Source organism: Strigops habroptila, chromosome 6 (genome assembly GCF_004027225.2).
Source record: "Strigops habroptila isolate Jane chromosome 6, bStrHab1.2.pri, whole genome shotgun sequence".
Classification (NCBI taxonomy): Eukaryota; Metazoa; Chordata; class Aves; order Psittaciformes; family Psittacidae; genus Strigops; species Strigops habroptila.
This window is the reverse complement of record NC_044282.2, coordinates 42317806-42337379: the sequence shown is the minus strand read 5'-3', so window position 1 is coordinate 42337379 and position 19574 is coordinate 42317806. Positions and strand designations below refer to the sequence as shown.

At 42.3% G+C, this 19574-nt stretch overlaps 1 protein-coding gene across 13 annotated transcripts in view; it reads left to right on the top strand.

The window, feature by feature from the left end:
- The window catches only part of FBXO25 (F-box protein 25), a 37534-nt gene that overhangs the window by 13600 nt on the left and 4360 nt on the right, over positions 1 to 19574 (top strand). For all 13 annotated transcript variants that reach the window (XM_030490084.1, XM_030490091.1, XM_030490089.1 and 10 more), the window contains 4 exons: positions 10794 to 10887; positions 11606 to 11790; positions 13799 to 13981; positions 16189 to 16332. In XM_030490084.1, the coding sequence (XP_030345944.1) occupies positions 10794 to 10887; positions 11606 to 11790; positions 13799 to 13981; positions 16189 to 16332 (606 nt within the window). The remainder of the gene's footprint in view (positions 1 to 10793; positions 10888 to 11605; positions 11791 to 13798; positions 13982 to 16188; positions 16333 to 19574) is intronic.

The window sequence follows — 19574 nt, the reverse complement described above, 5'->3', positions numbered from 1 at the left end:
TTTGCTTCCAAGCGTGTGGTTAGGGTACTTGCTTGTTTTATTCCCTTTGCAGGTTTTTTTGATATATGTAGCACTGTGGTTTAGAACACTGGGTTTTTTTTAATGCTGTTTTGGGAGCAGAAACAAGAACCTTGATCTTTCCTAAGACTTTTCAGCCTCAAACAGTAGGAAGAAAAAAAAGACACCTAAAAAGGTGATTTGTATTATAAATGACGTCAACCTTGAGTGCCTCACTGGAATGGTGAACATGTAGAACGAATCCAGAACTAGAATGTTACATTGTTTTGAGATGTTGCAGTGCCTGAGCTGCCTTGCTCAAAAGACCTGATTGGAACAAAGTGCAAAGTCTAACACAGGCCATTGGCTGGTTTCTCTTCTGTTCATTAGCCAGGCTTCAGATTGTTGGGAAAGGTGCAGTACTTCAGAATCCAAAAATTTGGCTTCGTGATCCAAACCGTTACTAGAGTAATGGCAGACCTGAAGAAATGAGGATGGATTTAAAATAGCAGGCATGCTTCCAAAATCGTTTTGACATTTTAGAATTCATTCGCAAATTTTTAAATTTTAGAATGGTTTTACAATTACAAAAACATAATTGTATCTTTGCCTTGGTTTCTCTGAGGTGATGCAGGCCACCTGACAACAGATGTACAGAAATGGTACATCTGACACCTTAAAAGTTACTGAGCTGGAAAGAAATATGGTCAACAGGAATGACAGCTGCTGCTCATTCTGTAGCCCTAGAACTTGTAGACTTGAGAAACATTTGTGGTGTTGTATCTAACAAATTACAACATCTGTAATCCCGTCCAATCTGTAGATGTCAGTAATATGTCAAGTTGCAACAGATTTATAAAATGGATGCTTAATCTGCTCTATCAGGTTTTAAGCCAGCCTGCAACTGAGAAGTAGGTCACCCCATGCCTATCTGCTTTACACAAGTTCTCATTTACCTCCCTGAAGTTTTTAGTGATGGTGATGTTTTCTGTAGATCTCATTTAATGCAGTGCAGCAGTTTCTATTGCTTTTCCTCTAAGAGTTATTCTTAGTGTCCTGGGTTCAGCTATAGCAGTCATTTTTCTCCTGCTTAGTAGCTGGTGCGGTGCTGTGTTTTTTAACTTTCAGCCTGGGAACAACGCTGATAACACCGATGTTTTTAGTTGTTGCTAAGTAATGTTTATTCCAACCAAGGACTTTCTCAGTCTCATGCTTTGCCAGGGAGGAGGGGAAGCCGGGAGGAAGCAGAGACAGGACACCTGACCCAAACTAGCCAAAGGGGTATTCCATACCACAGCACGTCATGCCCAGTATATAAACCGGGGGGAGTTACCCGGAAGGCCCGGATCACTGCTCGGGTCGGGCTGGGTATCGGTCGGCGGGTGGTGAGCAATTGTATCCTCTCCCCTTGTTATTTCACTAATCGTTATTATCATTGGTGGTAGCAGTAGTGGTTCTGTGTTATACCTTAGTTGCGGGACTGCTCTTATCTCAACCCGTGGGAGTTACATTCTTCCCATTCTCCTCCCCATCCCTCCGGGAGCGGGGGGAGGAAGAAGGGGGGGGGGTGGGTGGAGTGAGCGAGCGGCTGTGTGGTTCTGAGTTACCGGCTGGGCTCAAACCACGACAGTTCTTTTTGGCGCCCAACGTGGGGCTCGAAAGGTTGAGATAACGACAGATCTGACCAGAGTGTGTTTAATCATATTTGTGATAAGCATTCATTGTTACTACTCATCACAATGGTGATTATTTGGCTCTCAGACGTGTTGCGCTTGATCTCAGAGTTTCAGCATGTTGTACCTTACTTACAGCCACTATTTGCTGTTTTAGTGTTTATCGGCTGGGGGGCCTGGGCTAAGGTTCTTGTTTCACTGTACTTCATGGTAATGACTTGTAATACAATAGACTCATTGATCATGAAACTGGTCTGGTTTGTGCTTCCAGCGTGGCCATCACCACTATACATTGGGAGGTATATAATGAAATATTTTAGCAATTGCATATCTTTTTTTTCTCCTCGGGGGGTAAACTTACGAAGGAAGCATTCTCTTTCACCCCCCGTTCCCCCACCAGCCTATTTGCAACAGCAATTGAGAGTTCTGAAGGTTTTAGATGGCCTTTGAGTACCCTTGAAACCTGCCTGCTGATTGTGCTGGGGATCAGCATGTTGGCAAACATACGGAGTGTGTTTTACCCACGGCCATCCCGTCGTAGGAACATCCTATTTTGTTTAATGTCAAAAATTCAGCAGTATCAGGTTCGAATCTGGTCTAGGGTTAGACGACGATATAGGAGGACCACCAGGAGATTTTCCCTGAGGCTGGACAGTTATGAGTGGCAGGGTGTGTGGGATAGTATGGGCAAGTACCTAGGCCAGTGGGCCCCTCCAGTGCTTTGGAACTTCACCACTGAACAAGTGCAACATCCGGAAAAACTAGTAAAACACTTAAACGAGGTGTGCTGTCGTCCTGGTTATACCAGAGAGGGACAAATTTTGGCAACGTGCTGGGGCTTGGCCTATGCCTACAGAGCCCTGCTCAACACTATCCAGCACCTTCAAAGGGAAAAAAATGTCTCTGGATCTGATGGCAAAGCAACAGACAACGCAGCTATGCCAACTACAAGCACAGCAGCTACTCAGACCCTGACCACAACAGTCAACACAGCTACTCCAAGTACAGCAGCTACATCAACCCCAGTGACAAGCACAACAGCTACTCAAACCCTGACCACAACAGACAACGCAACTACTCCAACTTCAAATACAGCAGTTACACCAACCCCAGTGACAAGCACAACAGCTACTCAAACCCCGACAGCAACAGACAATGTGGCTACTCCAAGCACCGCAGCCACACCAACCCCAGTGACAAGCACAGTAGCTACTCAAACCCCGACAGCAACAGACAATATAGCTACTCCAAGCACCACAGCTACACCAACCCTAGTGACATGCACAGTAGCTATTCAAACCCCGACAGCAACAGACAATATGGCTACTCCAAGCACCGCAGCTACACCAACCCCAGTGACAAGCACAGTAGCTACTCAAACCCCGACAGCAACAGATAATGCAGCTATTGGTGTTACTCAACTCCCAAGCACAACAGCTGCACCAACCCCAGCAATAGACATTGCAACCACTCCAATCCTAGTGGCAGACACTGCAGCCACTCCAACCACAGTGACAAACACTGCAGCTAAACCAAATGTCCAGTTTGTGACAATGTCTGTTGCCCCTGTAAGCAAAACCAGACGAAAGGCACAAAGAGCAACCCGCGAAGCGAAGAAAGATGAAGACCCAGTGCCATTACTATATGCAACAGCACCTGAACAAGAGTTACTACTACGTGGGTCAGAGGAAGAGGAAGAAGAAGAAGAGGTCACTTCTCGACCCCGGACCTCAACCGAACTACGGAATATGCGAAAAGATTTCACCTGTCTTCCAGGGGAGCACATTGTCACCTGGTTGCTCCGGTGCTGGGACAATGGGGCCGACGGTCATGAACTAGAAGGTAGGGAAGCCAAGCAGCTGGGATCACTTGCTAAGGAAGGAGGAATTGACAAAGCGATTGCAAGAGAGAAGCGAGCCCTCAGTCTTTGGAGGTGGCTTCTGGCAGCTGTGAAGGAAAGGTTTCCCTACAAAGACGATATTACGAATCGCTCAGCCAACTGGACCACGATAGAGAAAGGCATCCAGTCCCTGAGGGAATCAGCCATTATAGAGATGATCTATCGTAGGCCGGACTCCAGGAACACATCCGTAGACCCAGATGAAGTCGAATGTACACGACCCATGTGGCGGAAACTTACACGGAGTGCGCCATCATCATATGCCCACACATTGGCATCAATGACCTGGAATGACGGAGTATCACCAACAGTGGATTGCCTGATTTGTCAACTCTGAGAGTTCGAAGACAATCTCACCCCTTCCATCATTTCAGCTGTGGAAAAACTGTCCCAGGAGTTCAAACAATTGAGAGACGATTTATCCGATCTATCCAGCTCTCCACGCGTACCAACCCATGTCTCAGCTATCAACAGAAGGCGCCCTACTGCTCGAGAAAGAAAATATAGGAGGTACACGCCACGGGCCACCCTATGGTTTTACCTGCGGGATCATGGAGAAGACATGAGAAAGTGGGATGGAAAACCTACTTCAGCTCTGGAGCAACGGGTGCGTGAACTGAAGAGGAGAACAATGGTCAAGGATGATCCTCCCAGGAAAGCTGCTGCTCCAGTCTCTGGCGAGCAGTTTCCCAGATGGAGCGAAAGAGCTGATTTTACTCCAGCTCCTGTGATAAGGAATACTAATCCCTTTCTACAAGACAGAAGCGGAGAATTTTGTGATCACTATTAGAGGGGCCCTGCCTCCAGCCAGGTGGAGGAGAGGGATAATCGGGTTTACTGGACTGTGTGGATCAGATGGCCTGGCACATCAGTCCCACAGAAGTATAAGGCTCTAGTAGATACCAGTGCACAGTGTACTCTGATGCCATCAAGGTATCAAGGGGTGAAACCCATTTCTATTTCTGGAGTGACAGGAGGATCCCAAGCGTTAACTATGCTGGAAGCTGAAATCAGCCTGACTGGGAGGAAGTGGCAAAAGCACCCCATTGTAACTGGTCCAGGGGCTCCATGCATCCTTGGCATAGACTATCTCAGGAGAGGGTATTTCAAAGACCCAAAAGGGTATAGATGGGCTTTTGGTATCGCTGCCTTGGAGACAGAGGAAATTAAGCAGCTGTCCACCTTACCCGGTCTCTCAGAGGATCCTTCTGTTGTGGGGTTGCTGAAGATCGAAGAACAACAAGTGCCAGTTGCGACCACAACAGTGCACCGGCGGCAATATCGCACCAACCGAGACTCCTTGATTCCCATCCATAAGCTGATCCGCAGACTGGAGAGCCAAGGAGTGATCAGCAGGACCCGCTCACCCTTTAATAGCCCCATATGGCCAGTGCAAAAGTCTAATGGAGAGTGGAGATTAACAGTAGACTATCGTGGCCTGAACGAAGTCACACCACCATTGAGTGCTGCCGTACCGGACATGTTAGAACTTCAGTATGAACTGGAGTCAAAGGCAGCCAAGTGGTATGCCACAACTGACATTGCCAATGCATTTTTCTCAATCCCTTTGGCAGCAGAATGCAGGCCACAGTTTGCTTTCACTTGGAGGGGCGTCCAGTACACTTGGAACCGACTGCCCCAGGGGTGGAAACACAGCCCTACCATCTGCCATGGATTGATCCAGACTGCACTGGAACAGGGGCAAGCTCCAGAACACCTGCAATACATTGATGACATCATCGTGTGGGGTGATACAGCGGAAGAAGTTTTTGAGAAAGGGAGGAAAATAATCCAAATCCTGCTGAAGGCCGGTTTTGCCATAAAACGGAATAAGGTCAAGGGACCTGCACAGGAGATTCAATTTTTGGGAATAAAATGGCAAGATGGACGCCGCCAGATCCCCACAGACGTGATCAACAAGATAACAGCAATGTCTCCACCAACTAACAAGAAAGAAACACAAGCTTTCTTAGGTGTCGTGGGGTTCTGGAGAATGCACATCCCAAATTACAGTCTGATTGTAAGCCCTCTCTACCACGTGACCCGGAAGAAGAATGATTTCAAATGGGGCCCTGAGCAACAACAAGCCTTTGAACAAATTAAACGAGAAATAGTTCATGCAGTAGCCCCTGGACCAGTCCGGGCCGGGCCAGATGTGAAAAATGTGCTCTATACCGCAGCTGGGGAGAATGGTCCTACCTGGAGCCTCTGGCAGAAAGCTCCAGGGGAGACTCGAGGTCAACCCCTTGGCTTTTGGAGTCGGGGATATAAAGGATCCGAGGCCAGCTACACTCCCACTGAAAAAGAGATACTGGCAGCCTATGAAGGGGTTCGAGCTGCCTCAGAAGTGATTGGAACTGAAGCGCAGCTCCTCCTGGCACCCCGGTTGCCTGTGCTGGGCTGGATGTTCAAAGGCAGGGTCTCCTCTACACATCATGCAACTGATGCTACATGGAGTAAGTGGGCCGCACTAATTACACAACGAGCTCGAATAGGAAATCCCAGTCGTCCAGGAATTCTAGAAGTCATCATGGACTGGCCAGAGGGCAAAGATTTTGGGATGTCACCAGAAGAGGAGGTGACGCGTGCTGAAGAGGCCCCACCATATAATGAACTGTCAGAGAGTGAAAAGCAATATGCCTTGTTTACTGATGGGTCCTGCCATATTGTGGGAAAGCATCGGAGATGGAAGGCAGCTGTGTGGAGTCCCCTGCGACAAGTTGCAGAAACTGCTGAGGGAGAGGGTGAATCGAGTCAATTTGCAGAGGTGAAAGCCATCCAGCTGGCCTTGGACATTGCTGAACGAGAAAAATGGCCAGTACTTTATCTCTATACTGACTCATGGATGGTGGCAAATGCCCTGTGGGGGTGGTTGCAGCAATGGAAGCAGAGCAACTGGCAACGCAGAAGTAAACCCATCTGGGCTGCTGCATTGTGGCAAGATATCGCTGCTCGGGTGCAGAACCTGGTGGTGAAGGTACGCCACGTAGATGCTCATGTACCCAAGAGTCGGGCCACTGAGGAACACCAGAATAACCAGCAAGTGGATAAAGCTGCTGAGATTAAAGTGGCTCAGATGGACTTGGATTGGCAACATAAGGGTGAATTATTTTTAGCCCGGTGGGCCCATGACACCTCAGGCCATCAAGGCAGAGATGCAACATATAGATGGGCTCGTGATCGAGGGGTGGACTTAACGATGGACACTATTGCCCAGGTTATTCACGAATGTGAAACATGTGCTGCAATTAAGCAAGCCAAGCGGTTAAAGCCTCTCTGGTATGGAGGACGATGGCTGAAGTACAAATATGGGGAGGCCTGGCAGATTGACTATATCACACTCCCACCAACCCGCCAGGGCAAGCGCTATGTGCTTACCATGGTGGAAGCAACCACCGGCTGGCTGGAAACATACGCTGTGTCCCATGCCACTGCCCGGAACACTATCCTGGGCCTTGAGAAACAAGTCTTGTGGCGACACGGCACCCCAGAGAGAATTGAGTCAGACAATGGGACTCATTTCCGGAACAACCTCATAGACACTTGGGCCAAAGAGCATGGCATTGAGTGGGTATACCACATCCCCTACCATGCACCAGCCTCTGGGAAAATCGAACGGTACAATGGGCTGTTAAAAACTACACTGAGAGCAATGGGTGGTGGGACTTTCAAACACTGGGATACACATTTACCAAAAGCCACCTGGTTGGTCAACAGTAGGGGATCTGCCAACAGGGCTGGCCCAGCCCAATCAGAACTTTTACGTACTGTAGAGGGAGATAAAGTTCCTGTGGTGCACATAAAGAATTTGTTGGGGAAGACAGTCTGGGTTATTCCTGCTTCAGGTAAAGGCAAACCCACTCGTGGGGTTGCTTTTGCTCAGGGACCTGGATATACTTGGTGGGTAATGCGGGAAGATGGGGAAGTCCGATGTGTACCTCAAGGGGATTTGATTTTGGGGGAAAACAGCCAATGAACTCAATTGTACGCTGTTGCCTGCTCTATAACACGTTTATAGCCCACCAGTTAGATATCTTCAGGTCACCAGCCATTGACCCTGACTTCCCTCCGATCATCACCTCAACAAAGAATGAATTTTGAGGAAACCAGACGAGCTCAGCAGTGACCAGATGAGTTTGGCGGTATCATCAGCAGGCAACAACCCAACACTATGTACCGTCCCTCCTGCCCTGAAAGACTATTACAAGAGATGGAGCCTGACATCATGGACTGGATGAGTTCAGCAATTTTACAGGGATTGGTCCATGGACTAGGGAACGATATCTTTCTCTGTGTGTGGGTGTGGGTATATATATATGTGTATATATGGGACAGGGGTGATGGTGTGCTGAGAGATGTGGGATCTGAGCATGACGTGAATGGTATGGAATAAGGGGTGGATACTGTCCTGGGTTCAGCTATAGCAGTCATTTTTCTCCTGCTTAGTAGCTGGTGCAGTGCTGTGTTTTTTAACTTTCAGCCTGGGAACAACGCTGATAACACCGATGTTTTTAGTTGTTGCTAAGTAATGTTTATTCCAACCAAGGACTTTCTCAGTCTCATGCTTTGCCAGGGAGGAGGGGAAGCCGGGAGGAAGCAGAGACAGGACACCTGACCCAAACTAGCCAAAGGGGTATTCCATACCACAGCACATCATGCCCAGTATATAAACCGGGGGGAGTTACCCGGAAGGCCCAGATCACTGCTCGGGTCGGGCTGGGTATCGGTCGGCGGGTGGTGAGCAATTGTATCCTCTCCCCTTGTTATTTCACTAATCGTTATTATCATTGGTGGTAGCAGTAGTGGTTTTGTGTTATACCTTAGTTGCGGGACTGCCCTTATCTCAACCCGTGGGAGTTACATTCTTCCCATTCTCCTCCCCATCCCTCCGGGAGCGGGGGGAGGAAGAAGGGGGGGGGTGGGTGGAGTGAGCGAGCGGCTGTGTGGTTCTGAGTTACCGGCTGGACTCAAACCACGACATTAGTTATACATGAACACAATGATGATTACTTCTATGTGTGTTGTGCTTGTTTCATTTAAGATAGCAAGATATAAATCAAGAAGATTTCTTTTAAATATCAAGCCCTATTGGATAGCTCTTCTTTGATCCCAGACCACCGAGATGATCCATTTTGATTCTCCAACTAACTAAAAACCTCCCAATTGTTATTAAAAGTTAATATAGGTGTTTGCCCAGGACCCTTTTAGGGTGGGATGTGGGGGAAGAAGGTAAGATCAGCTGTTTTCCTGTACTTGTTTGTGCTGTTACATAGAATCATAGAATGATCAGGGTTGGAAAGGAGATCACCTAGTTCCAACCACCCTGCCATGGGCAGGGATGCCTCACACTAGGTACAATGATCATTTGTTAGCTGTTAAATGTGTGATACATTGAGTTTGGTGTGGATGGTCCTTTTAAAAGATGTTTCCATTTGAATAAACAGTTAATCTGTTCAAAGTTAAACTGTCTAGTAGACAAGATAAGCCATGGCTATGTACGGTAAGACTGAACTCATGTCAGATGCTTGTACTCGTGCACCTGCTAACATTGTCTTAATCCTACCATATTAACCTTCACTGAAAATGGACCTTTCATTAAAATGAGCCAGGTGGAATTTGTTTCTTTGATTTGATCTTTAGTGTGAGTGACATAACTGATTTTTTTTTAAATTAATCAAGAGAAATGTACGTACTTGCTTGAACTGGCAAACTGCCGGAGACCTCTGGGTGTGCTTTAAATTATTAATCAAACTAAAAGGCTTTGAAAATGCCAAGATAAAGGTCCTGATATCTAGTCTCAAAAATTGTATAAATAGATTGCTTGTATTTAAATACATCAGGAGAATTATTCCCTGCTTTCATAGCACATAACGTTTTGTCAGGGATCATGCAGAGAAGCCAGAAGGAATATTATTAAATCAGGGAGAGAAGAGGTGTATTCTCTCTTCCTCCAAAGGAAAATTAATGTTGAGTGTACTGTCAAAGCAGTGTTTTAGAAATGAAGGTACAAAATAACTTTTGGCAGGCTTCGTCTTTGTCTACCCTCTGTGCCAGTAGTTGATGGTACAAAACACAGATCTGCAGGTTAGTGTTTTGAGCACTCTGTAGGGGATGCTGTTTTCTGCTCCCTGCTTTCCCTTTCTGATGTATTGAGAACACGTGTTCTGAACTCAGCATTATGAATAGCAGTTGTAAAGCTCAGTGCCACACTTCTAAACAGTCCTTATCAGCTACAAAACTGAATCTAAAATGTAAAAAGCAGAGATGTCTGAATGGAGCGAGGGCTGCCTCTAGTAGGTACAGCTTGAAAGTTGTGGATGCCCCATCCCTGGCAGTGTTCAAGGCCAGGTTGGACGAGGCTTTGAGCAACATAGTCTACCAGAAGGTGCCTCTGCCCATGGCAGGGGGTTTGGAACTAGATGATATTTCCAACCCAAACCAGTCTATAATTCTATGATTCACATGCAGCAAGAGGCTTAAGCTATTCTGGTTATTTGCCTCTAGACCGTTCCCACCGCTCTCACTATTCTTCTGGTCACAGTGGTTTCAGAGAGAAATGTGTGGACAGCTAGGAGATCCTTACTGTATAGTTAAGGGAAAATGACTAATACAGTACGTATACTGCTTGTTATTAGATTAGTGTGGTTTCTTCTACCAGGGACCTGAATGTGGGAGTAATACAGAATTTTTTTCCCAGTTTAGGTAAAATAAAGCATTTCCTCTCCATTAGCAGCAGGTAGTGCACTAAGACCATCACACCTCAGTTTGACCAGTATGATAGTTTCACTCTGAAGTTGAAGTCTGGTAGTTGGTATCTGTTTGGAGTGATGCTCCTGACCACCCAATTTGTCAGGGAGTTCAGGACTCAGCCACATCAAAGACCACATTTCTATTGTGAGCCTCCAGAACAAACTCCCTGCATTGTTTCTTTACAGCTTATAAAGACCATACGTCGTGTGCTGTATCACAGAAATAAACACTAGTGTTTGTATTTGAACATTTTGAAAATGTACATCTCTTCATGAGTTAATGGGCTGCCAGTGGGAATGCCTAAAGCTTTCCACATGTTTCTCTTACTTCGTTTTCTGAACTCTCTAGTTATGTTTTCACAAAGTAGGGTTGCAGTGCTCCAAGCTGTTGTAGGTGAATGTACATACTGAAAGTGTGTTTTGGAAACCTCCTTTACTTCTGTCATTCTTCTGAGTCTGAATTCTTTGTCCTAGCTTTTGCAGTTAATTGCAAAATCCCAGTTAACTTCACTGAGTGGTGCAGCACAGAAGAACTACTTCAACATTTTGGACAAAATTGTGCGGAAGGGTAAGACCTAAGGTTTTGTTACCTGGTTGTTCAGATTTAATCACTGTGACTAAGCTATCACTTCATTTTTTTTTTTTTTTTTTTCTTTATTACTATTTTTACATTGTAAGACAAAGGAATAGCAATATTTATTTAATGAAAGGTTTCAGACTTCCCATCCCACAGTTGCATTAAGTTGTTTTTTCTTGATCATCGAATCATGTCTGTTGAAACAGATTGTTGCAGTTAAATGATAATTAGATTCTATTCAGAAACTATTGGGTGCAATTAAATTATACTCTTCATGAAATGTGAAAGCTTTCAGATTAGTAACATGGGGTTGGTTTTTTTTTTTCAGTTTGTGTGATGCACTGAGATTTAAAGTACATAACTGCTTTTCTTTATTGTTTGCTAAAAAAACCCCAGATATTACATAATATTGAAAAATTTCTGATAACCACACTAAATGGAGATGTAACACTACCATCTTTAAACAGGTGAAATCAGATTTGTGAGTAGTTGTTCAGCATTAAGTTTATTAAATGCATAGCATGAAATGTTAATTATTGGAACAGCATTAATGAATGTCATGGTTGGAGTTAGGGCAGCTGTTTGTACACAAACAGCTGAGTTGTAATGATTTCCTCTTTAAAAAAAAAAGTGTTGATTAACTTGAGCTAACTGTATTAGCTGGGTTAACTCAGTTAAACAAAATTGTATGTTTTGTTTCATTTTCCAGTCATGGAAGACCAATATAATCCACGATTAATCAAAGATCTTCTACAGGATCTGAGTTCTACTCTCTGTATACTGATTAGAGGAGTAGGAAAATCCGTGTTGGTAGGGAACATCAATATTTGGATTTGCCGATTAGAAACTATCGTTCTATGGCAACAACAACTAAAAAACCTTCAGATGAACAAGGTATGTTATTAAGTCATGCCAGAAAAGTAATTGGAGGAGGGGAATTATATTGAACATCGTTCACTCACAAATCATAAACCAAAGTTTCACTTGTTTTATTTGATTTTACAGAAGTAATATGAAATTATTGAAATGGAATCAACTTCATTTTTTAATGTTCTAATAGCTCTTTTCTAATGAGGGCTGCTGCTGTAGTGCTCGTTTGTTGTATAGATATCATTGGTTTTTTCACCCAAAGGAATTTCAAAATGTTTGTCTATGGTTTATCTACTACTTGTTAGTAGAGAAAACATAGAGGGAAAAAATACTGATTTTTAATTCCCAAGTAAATGTTCTACTAATTAAAAAAAAAAAAAACAAACCTAAAAGGAATGTTAGAGGTGAATCAAAAAATCAGAAATAAAATATTCAAATGCCAATTCAACAGCTTTTGCTGTTTGTAAAAATGGAATAATGACTTCAGCATCTGGAGTCTGATCATGCGACTGTTCCACGCATGTGGCATGCACTGTTCCAGGGTTTTATAATGGAAACTTCTGATGATAAGCAGGCAATTTTTTTATTTTTTTTTTTAATTTTTTTTTTTTTTTAACCTATGTGGGTTACTCCTGGAGGAAGAAATGGTGCAAGATACTGCTCACAGTAAAGTCATACAGCTCTTTGGTCTGTTTGATTTCAGCTATGAAACTTTGAAATTGCCCTTGCTGTGTGTGCCAGGTATCTGAATAAAACAGCTGATTTTGGAATAGAAGGGAGAAATGGGGAACCCAATCTCAGCAGTTTTCATTGCCAAGCAATGACAGCATAGACAGTTTTGAGACACTGCAGTTGCTGTGTTTGTTTCTTTTCAGTATGACACTTCCATCTGAGCTGTTTTACGTTGATTGAAATAACCTATGAGAAGTCTTGCCTCCGTAACGCTTACATATTCCTGAACAGAACGACAGTCCCAGAGATGTGTATAGCAGATGAATGACACAATGGAAAGTCTAGTCTATAAGCGAGATGAATAGTTGTGAAATAAACTGATGGAAGTGAGAGCCTGCTAGAGTACAGTTGCTGAGCTGCCAGCGCCCTGTGATGGGGCAGCTCTGCTGCATGTGGCTGGCAGCTGCTCACACTGCCTCCAGCCCTGTTGGGCTTTGTGCCTCCTGGCAGTGTAGGCTCCAGATTCGGTGATGCAGGAGTTGTGCTGTAGGTTACACCGTTAAAGAGAAAGTTCAGCAGAGGTGTATATTCTCAATGAAAACTTTCTCAGAGCTCTGACCTTTCACCCCCGCCCCCAGAATTCCCCATTTATGTATGAGGGGAACTATCTCCAGACTTCTCTGCATGTGACTTTCATAGTGTTTTCATTCTGTATTTCTGTTCTTCAGCGCTATATAGAATCCTAGAATGGTTTGGGTTGGAAGGGATCTTAAAGATTATCTAGTTCCAACCGCCCTGCCATGGGCAGGGACGCCTTCCAGTAGACCAGGTTGCTTTGTACTAAATTCTCTAGTTGTCTTAAGGTAAATTGACATGTGCTCTGTTTCATAATAAAAATTGAGAAACTATAGTTATCCTACAAATTATAAATGATTGGTGCGTACCTTTATTATAGCTAGGGTTTTAGCATACTTCTCAAAAGTCAAATTGAGTATATCCTAGTTTTCAAGACCTTATACTCTTGAATTATTGAGAAGTGTTTTAAAATGATTTGAAATGTAATATTTTAGTATATGTTTATTTTAACAGTAGAAAAGCTGTTAGTTATAAAACTGCAGTCTCTAGCTCCTTCTGTACCTGGAGTCATATAAGTTTTCAGCAACAGCAGTTAGAGAATAATGGTAGCCAAGTGATCAAAGTGTCACAGAATTAACCACAGATATGACTCAGTGGTTTTGGCTTAAACCACAACATGTACAAACTAAAGTAAAACCTGAGATACCTCTACAGTAAGGATCTTATTTGTACCTTACACTGTGAAGTTTTTGTAGTGAAAAGTCTCTTCAACTCTTACTTCCAGCAAGTCAACAATGGTCTTACGCTTATCGATCTCCCTCTTCATATGCTGAGAAACATCTTACACAGGCTCTCTGATGGCTGGGATGTTGTTACTCTGGGTCAAGTGACCCCAACTTTGTACATGCTCAGTGAAGACAGACACTTATGGAAAAAACTCTGCCAGTACCACTTCGCAGAAAAGCAGGTAAGAAACTCTTATCAAAACGCATAAATGTGGCCCTTGCCTTTGCAATATGGTATACTAATAGTAAAGTGTGAACTTGCACTTTTTGAGACAAAAATGTAACAGTGTGAAGTAATAGTGAAAATGGTCTCTTTTGGGGGATTGTTTCTTATTGAAAATTGTATTCAGCATGTCTGTGAGTTGAGGATAACTGTCAGGCTGTTTCTTTGCATTAAAAAAATGTCTACTGTAAGATGTTTTGTTTTAAACCACACAGTCCCCAACAGGTGCAGCAGAGGATCTCTCTAAGGTGTTTCTTTTTTCAGTTCCTAAAGTAGAACTTGTTTACTAACCAAGGTAGGCAGACAGGTTCTTCAAACTTTTAGGCTGCGCAAACAGTCTGGTGAAGCCAAAATTGGATTTTTGCAGAAAAGAGTAGAACAAACGCTTGAGATTTTGAAATTAAGAACAAAAAGAAAAATGGTACTTTTCTGCCACTTCATAAAAAGCATTAAAGTAATCTACGAATGCCTCCAAAACCATCTTCATTTTCTGATGGTAATACATGCTGGGGCAAAATCAGACCACAGCATAGACAGTTTTGAGACACTGCAGTTGTTGTGTTTGTTCTTTCCAGCATGACATTTCTATCTGAGCTGTTTTATGTTGGTTGAGATAACTGATGAGTTAATCATCAGTTCTTCCTCATCAGAGCTGGAGGAAGGACTTTAAAAACCTGGTACATTCCAGACAGGAGGAAGTGAAAATATACGTTCTTGAATCTGACAGGATGAAGTGGTACCATTTGGTCGGTGACCACCAGATTAAGTATTACTGTAACAGGAAAGGTGGAAGTGAATGTCAATTAACATAATGTGCAGTTGACTCAAATAAGAATTTTGGTGAGGTGAAAAGCTTTGGAATGAACTTCATGGAGAATAGAAACAGACAAAGGCAAACTAAAAAACCTTCCTTCAGAAGCAGCTCGGGAGAGTGCAAGGTGAAGTTATGAGGATAAGAAGTTTAAGCTTGATGTAGCAGCTGAGTAGATTTTGAGGTTAGATGAGGTAAGCTTTTTGAACAGTGACAAAACTGGTTGGAGAGGTAGCTGATATACTCAGGTAAGGCTGGAGAAAAGATAATTTAAGCATTTCAACAGAAGTAGCTAGCCTTGTGCCTTATAAAGGACACTTGTATACGGTGTTTTCAATGTTTTTGTAAATATCCATATTCCATTTCTTATTAGGTTATTCATCTAAATAAATAAAATCTAATGATTTTATTTATTTTCCAATACAAAATTCTGCTTTTTCTGTGTAAGAGTGTGCTAACCTTAATGAGCTGCAGAATCATGGTAGGTTGTTTTTCCTGTCCTCTGCAGTACATTGTTGAACTATTGAAACAACCACAAAACCATACTTACTAGCTGAAGAGCACTTTTGGGGAAGAAAAGAGAACTCTACACAGGGAAGCTATTATGAAGCAAAGTGTAGCTGGAATCAGAAAGGCAGTGCTATTATCCCCATCTGGGAGTTGTCTTCTGAAAAAAAGAAAGCCTTTAATGTATGAGCATTAATCCACAGCAAGTGGAACAGAAGCCTTTTACAAATACATACTTAGTAAATCTTGGCTGTGTATTAAGCTGGGAGGAAATAGCTCAATTATGTATCTTTACATGTAGATTATGTCCTCGAAGTACATGTATCACTGTTATCCTTCTAGAAAGATCATAAGTAAATATGAAAAATGCTTTAATATGAAACAAAAGCATTATTTAAATCTCTGGTGAGTGTCTTGGCAGAAGAAAACCGCTTTTTGTAATGCACAATCATTTTTTAAAATCTCACTCCTGACTGGTTGTGGGGTGGTTTTGTTGGTTTTTTTTTTTTTTTTTTATATAAAATTAATTACCAGCTCTAAACACTGTTTTTGTTATATGGTTCTTGACTATAATTAGAATCATTTCAAGACAGTGGAGTTGATCAACTGTGTATGGCCTTTTTTCTTGGCAAATGTGCACCCTGCACCCTCCTCTTTTTAGTGGTTTACCTTGCATTTTTTTTGTGGCTAAGTCTCTCTCACTGCTTTGCAGCTGTATGATGTCAGATCACGAACTTCAAAGAATTCTAGTTACACAACTCCAGTTTAACCACCTTTTCTCACAGACCTTTACCTGATTTGACTATTTTTTTGAATGATTTAAAAAAATACATTAATTTTATGTCTAGTTTTGTAGGCATTTGATTCCATCAGAGGAAGGTCACATTGACTGGAAGCTGATGTACTTTGCACTTCAGAAATATTACCCAATAAAGGAACAGTATGGGGACACCTTGCATTTCTGTCGACACTGTAGCATTCTGTTTTGGAAGGTAAGAGCTTTGAAATAGTCAGAAATAAGTTCAAACAGCTACTGGTAATCATCTGAAAGGAGAAATACTAAGATCATCTCGTCGGCTTTCTCATTGAAATGTGATCAGACAACTAATATCTAACTTCTAAATAATACATAAAACTTCCATATAAAATCAGTATTAAATTCCAAAGTTGTTCTTTATCTAGCATTCTTATCTTTTGGTATCTGATAACCTCAGTACTTAGAATTGCAAGGAAAAGTGCCATGTGGAAAGAGTTGTGCTCAGTGTCTTCTTGCATCTGTTTAACTTTATGCAAGGTTGTTAGGAACTTGCATGAAGTTAGCAATTTTATGACATCCCTTTTCTAATGATGGCATTGCAATCCATATGTCTCTAATGAGAACTTATTACTATGCTATTCCTACCACGTTGATGTAAAACTATTTCTATAGTCTTGTTTCTGTCCCTTATGAAGCTTAGAGGAATGTTTGAAACTCCATTCAAAATGCATTTTACAGTGATTTTGATGTTTACCGTGAAGCATGTTCTGTCTTACGGGATGATTTTAATTTCTCTAGGGCATTTTCATGTTTAGCTGTGTGTGAACATGGAGTCCTGCTTTTACTTTGTGTTGCACCATAATCTAGCCTTCTAGTTAGTCAGACTTCTGTAAATCTACAGCTCAAAGACCTGATCTGGGTAGTGGTAAGTGGACAGCAAAGAGAAAGAAATGTTTGAGGAATCTTATATTTTAATTGTCAGAAGTGAGTTGTTCTTGTGTTGTCTTTCTGTGATTTCTAGGAGGAGTTGCCATGTCAGCCTGAGGCTTTTCTATTTTCCATAGAAAAAAACCTAGGCTATTTAACAGGATGAGCTAGCTCTCATAGAAGCAGCACGTTACTGAATGATGTTATCTTAAAATTGAGTGTTCTTGATATCATAGGAGCCCTTCCAGGTACTAATATGTTTTGCTAAATTAATAGTAGGAAGGTAGGTAGTCAGAATTGGCTTCTGCTGTAAAACGCCTGGGCATTTGCTGAAGAACCTGTGTCAAGGATGACTAAGAACTATTGATGACAATGAAATAAGTCTTTAACATATTGCTCAATACATAAAGTTTTCTCTTTGAAAGTCAAAAGATTAGCACAGAGCATGCATGCAGGTGAGCATTTCTGGTGTCAGATTTGTTTGGCTCATCTGGCTTTGCTGTGTAAAGGGATAATGCTTTCTAGAGTAAATTTCTCTCATTCTGATTTTGGTGTAATTGAAAGCATAGCACTTTAATATTAGGAATGACTAAAATGTGTTTGGCATTAAATGTCTGATTTCGGAGGTGGTGTACGCCAGTAAGAGGCAGTGAACCGGTACAGGCAGATGTCTCGTTACCTTGACTACTCCAATCTACTGCTTAGAATAATAGCATTCATTTTGTGGTTTTGTATTTTCAGAGAAGCACAACACAGTAAGTTCTAAAGGTACTTGTTTGGATTGGTGAGCAATACCTACTAGATCATCATTCCAGTGCTAACTGCCTCATCCTGGAGATTTGGACAGGTCTTAAAGTGATGGTGTGGTTATAGATTAATTGTATGCTTTTGCATTAAAATTATGTAGCAGGTGTTTAGGATTGGGTGTTTTGACAAGAGTAAAGTCAGAAAGCTGAGGAAAGTGATTATCCCTTTTCACTTGGCACTTACTAGACTGCATCTGGGATACTGCATCCAACTGGGGGTCCCCAGTCCCACTGGCAGGGACACAAAGAGGTTAATCGTGGGTCTGAAAAATAGCCTCTCTGTTTACAGGGCAATGTAAGACAGTAGTGCTCGTCACTCCGAGTTGGGGTGGGGGGGGGATAGTTCTGCTTTTTCAGGCACTTGCATCTGTGTCTTTTCCTAAGCTTTCTAAAGAGAGATGAGAAGCAAAGCAGGCGGTGAGGGGCAGCGGGACAGAAGGTACTTCATTGGTTCTAGAAAAATTCTGCGCTAGGTGAAAATATTTCTTAATCAGAAAAGCTTTGACAATTCATTCAAGCTTCAGTATCATACTTGATTAGACAGATTATTAAATACGAATGGTTGACGTACAGTCATACCTGTAATGTACAGATTTTTGTTCTCAACTGAAGATTTTAGTCTGCCTAATTCTATTGGTGTATAGAAAAACAAAAAAAAGGGGGGAAAACAAACTTTAAAGAGAAATCAGTTACTTTACAGAGGAAAAGTAGCAAGTGTTTGAATCTTTAAACAAATGGAAGCACTGGATTCTTCAGGTAGTTTGTGATATGTAAAAATCCAGTTTCTTCTTTTAATGGCACACTTCAGAAATTGGGCAACTTTTGCTTTCAAGGGTATTTCAGAAGAACTTCAGAGAGCTAAACACTTCTTGGTATTGCACCTCCTCCCCCCCGCCATTCAAGAACAAAGCAAAACATCGGAATAGTAGCAGAGGAAAAAGCACTTAAGGGATCAGAGCATGGAGGAGACTAGCAGAGGTTAAAAGTAATTAGCTGTGTTAGTGCTAATAAGGAATGTGACTGCTCTCCATAAATATATTCTCGGAGATGGAGAAGGGATGAATAAACATGAGACTACTTAGGGAAATTATTTAAGCTAATGGACTTCCTTGGTGCAAATAAGTTGTAGAAACTAGTGGGTAAGCTTAGGCTGAGAGTGAGGAGTTTCTGAGCAGCGAGGTTCTGAAACAGCCACAAAGCACAGGCCTAGCTGGTGATGAGAAGCCTTCTCCTAGGTTTATGAAATGGATAATATAATTGCTGGCAACATGAGTGGGCTGCACACAGGAAATTCTTTCAGTCCTGCATTTTGCGTCCATTTAAAGAAGGCCTTGCAAAAGAAGGGACTGATGGTTACTGAACTGAATTAGCACACAGCTGAAGTAGGGAAATGAGTTTTCACATTCCAGTTGGCTATAATAATCTTACTGTTACTTTTAACAAGTCTTTAAGAGCTTTTCAGGAAGTGGCATTGGTATTCCTGTATTTATTTAAAACCTGTGACCATAGTAACATTAAATACAATAAGGAGACTCCTAAATTCACTGTGGGAAATAAAATGATATAATAGGACATCTTGTTCTCTTCCATGTTAAAGGAGGGAATGATTTTAAGAAACTCTTCATGTTAAATTACTATCTTTCAAAAGTAACTTCTTGGTAAAGGATTTGTCCGTGATGAAATTGAGCGAAAATACATAATTTCAGTAGTGTAAAAGTAGTGGCAGACTGATTATTGACTGATG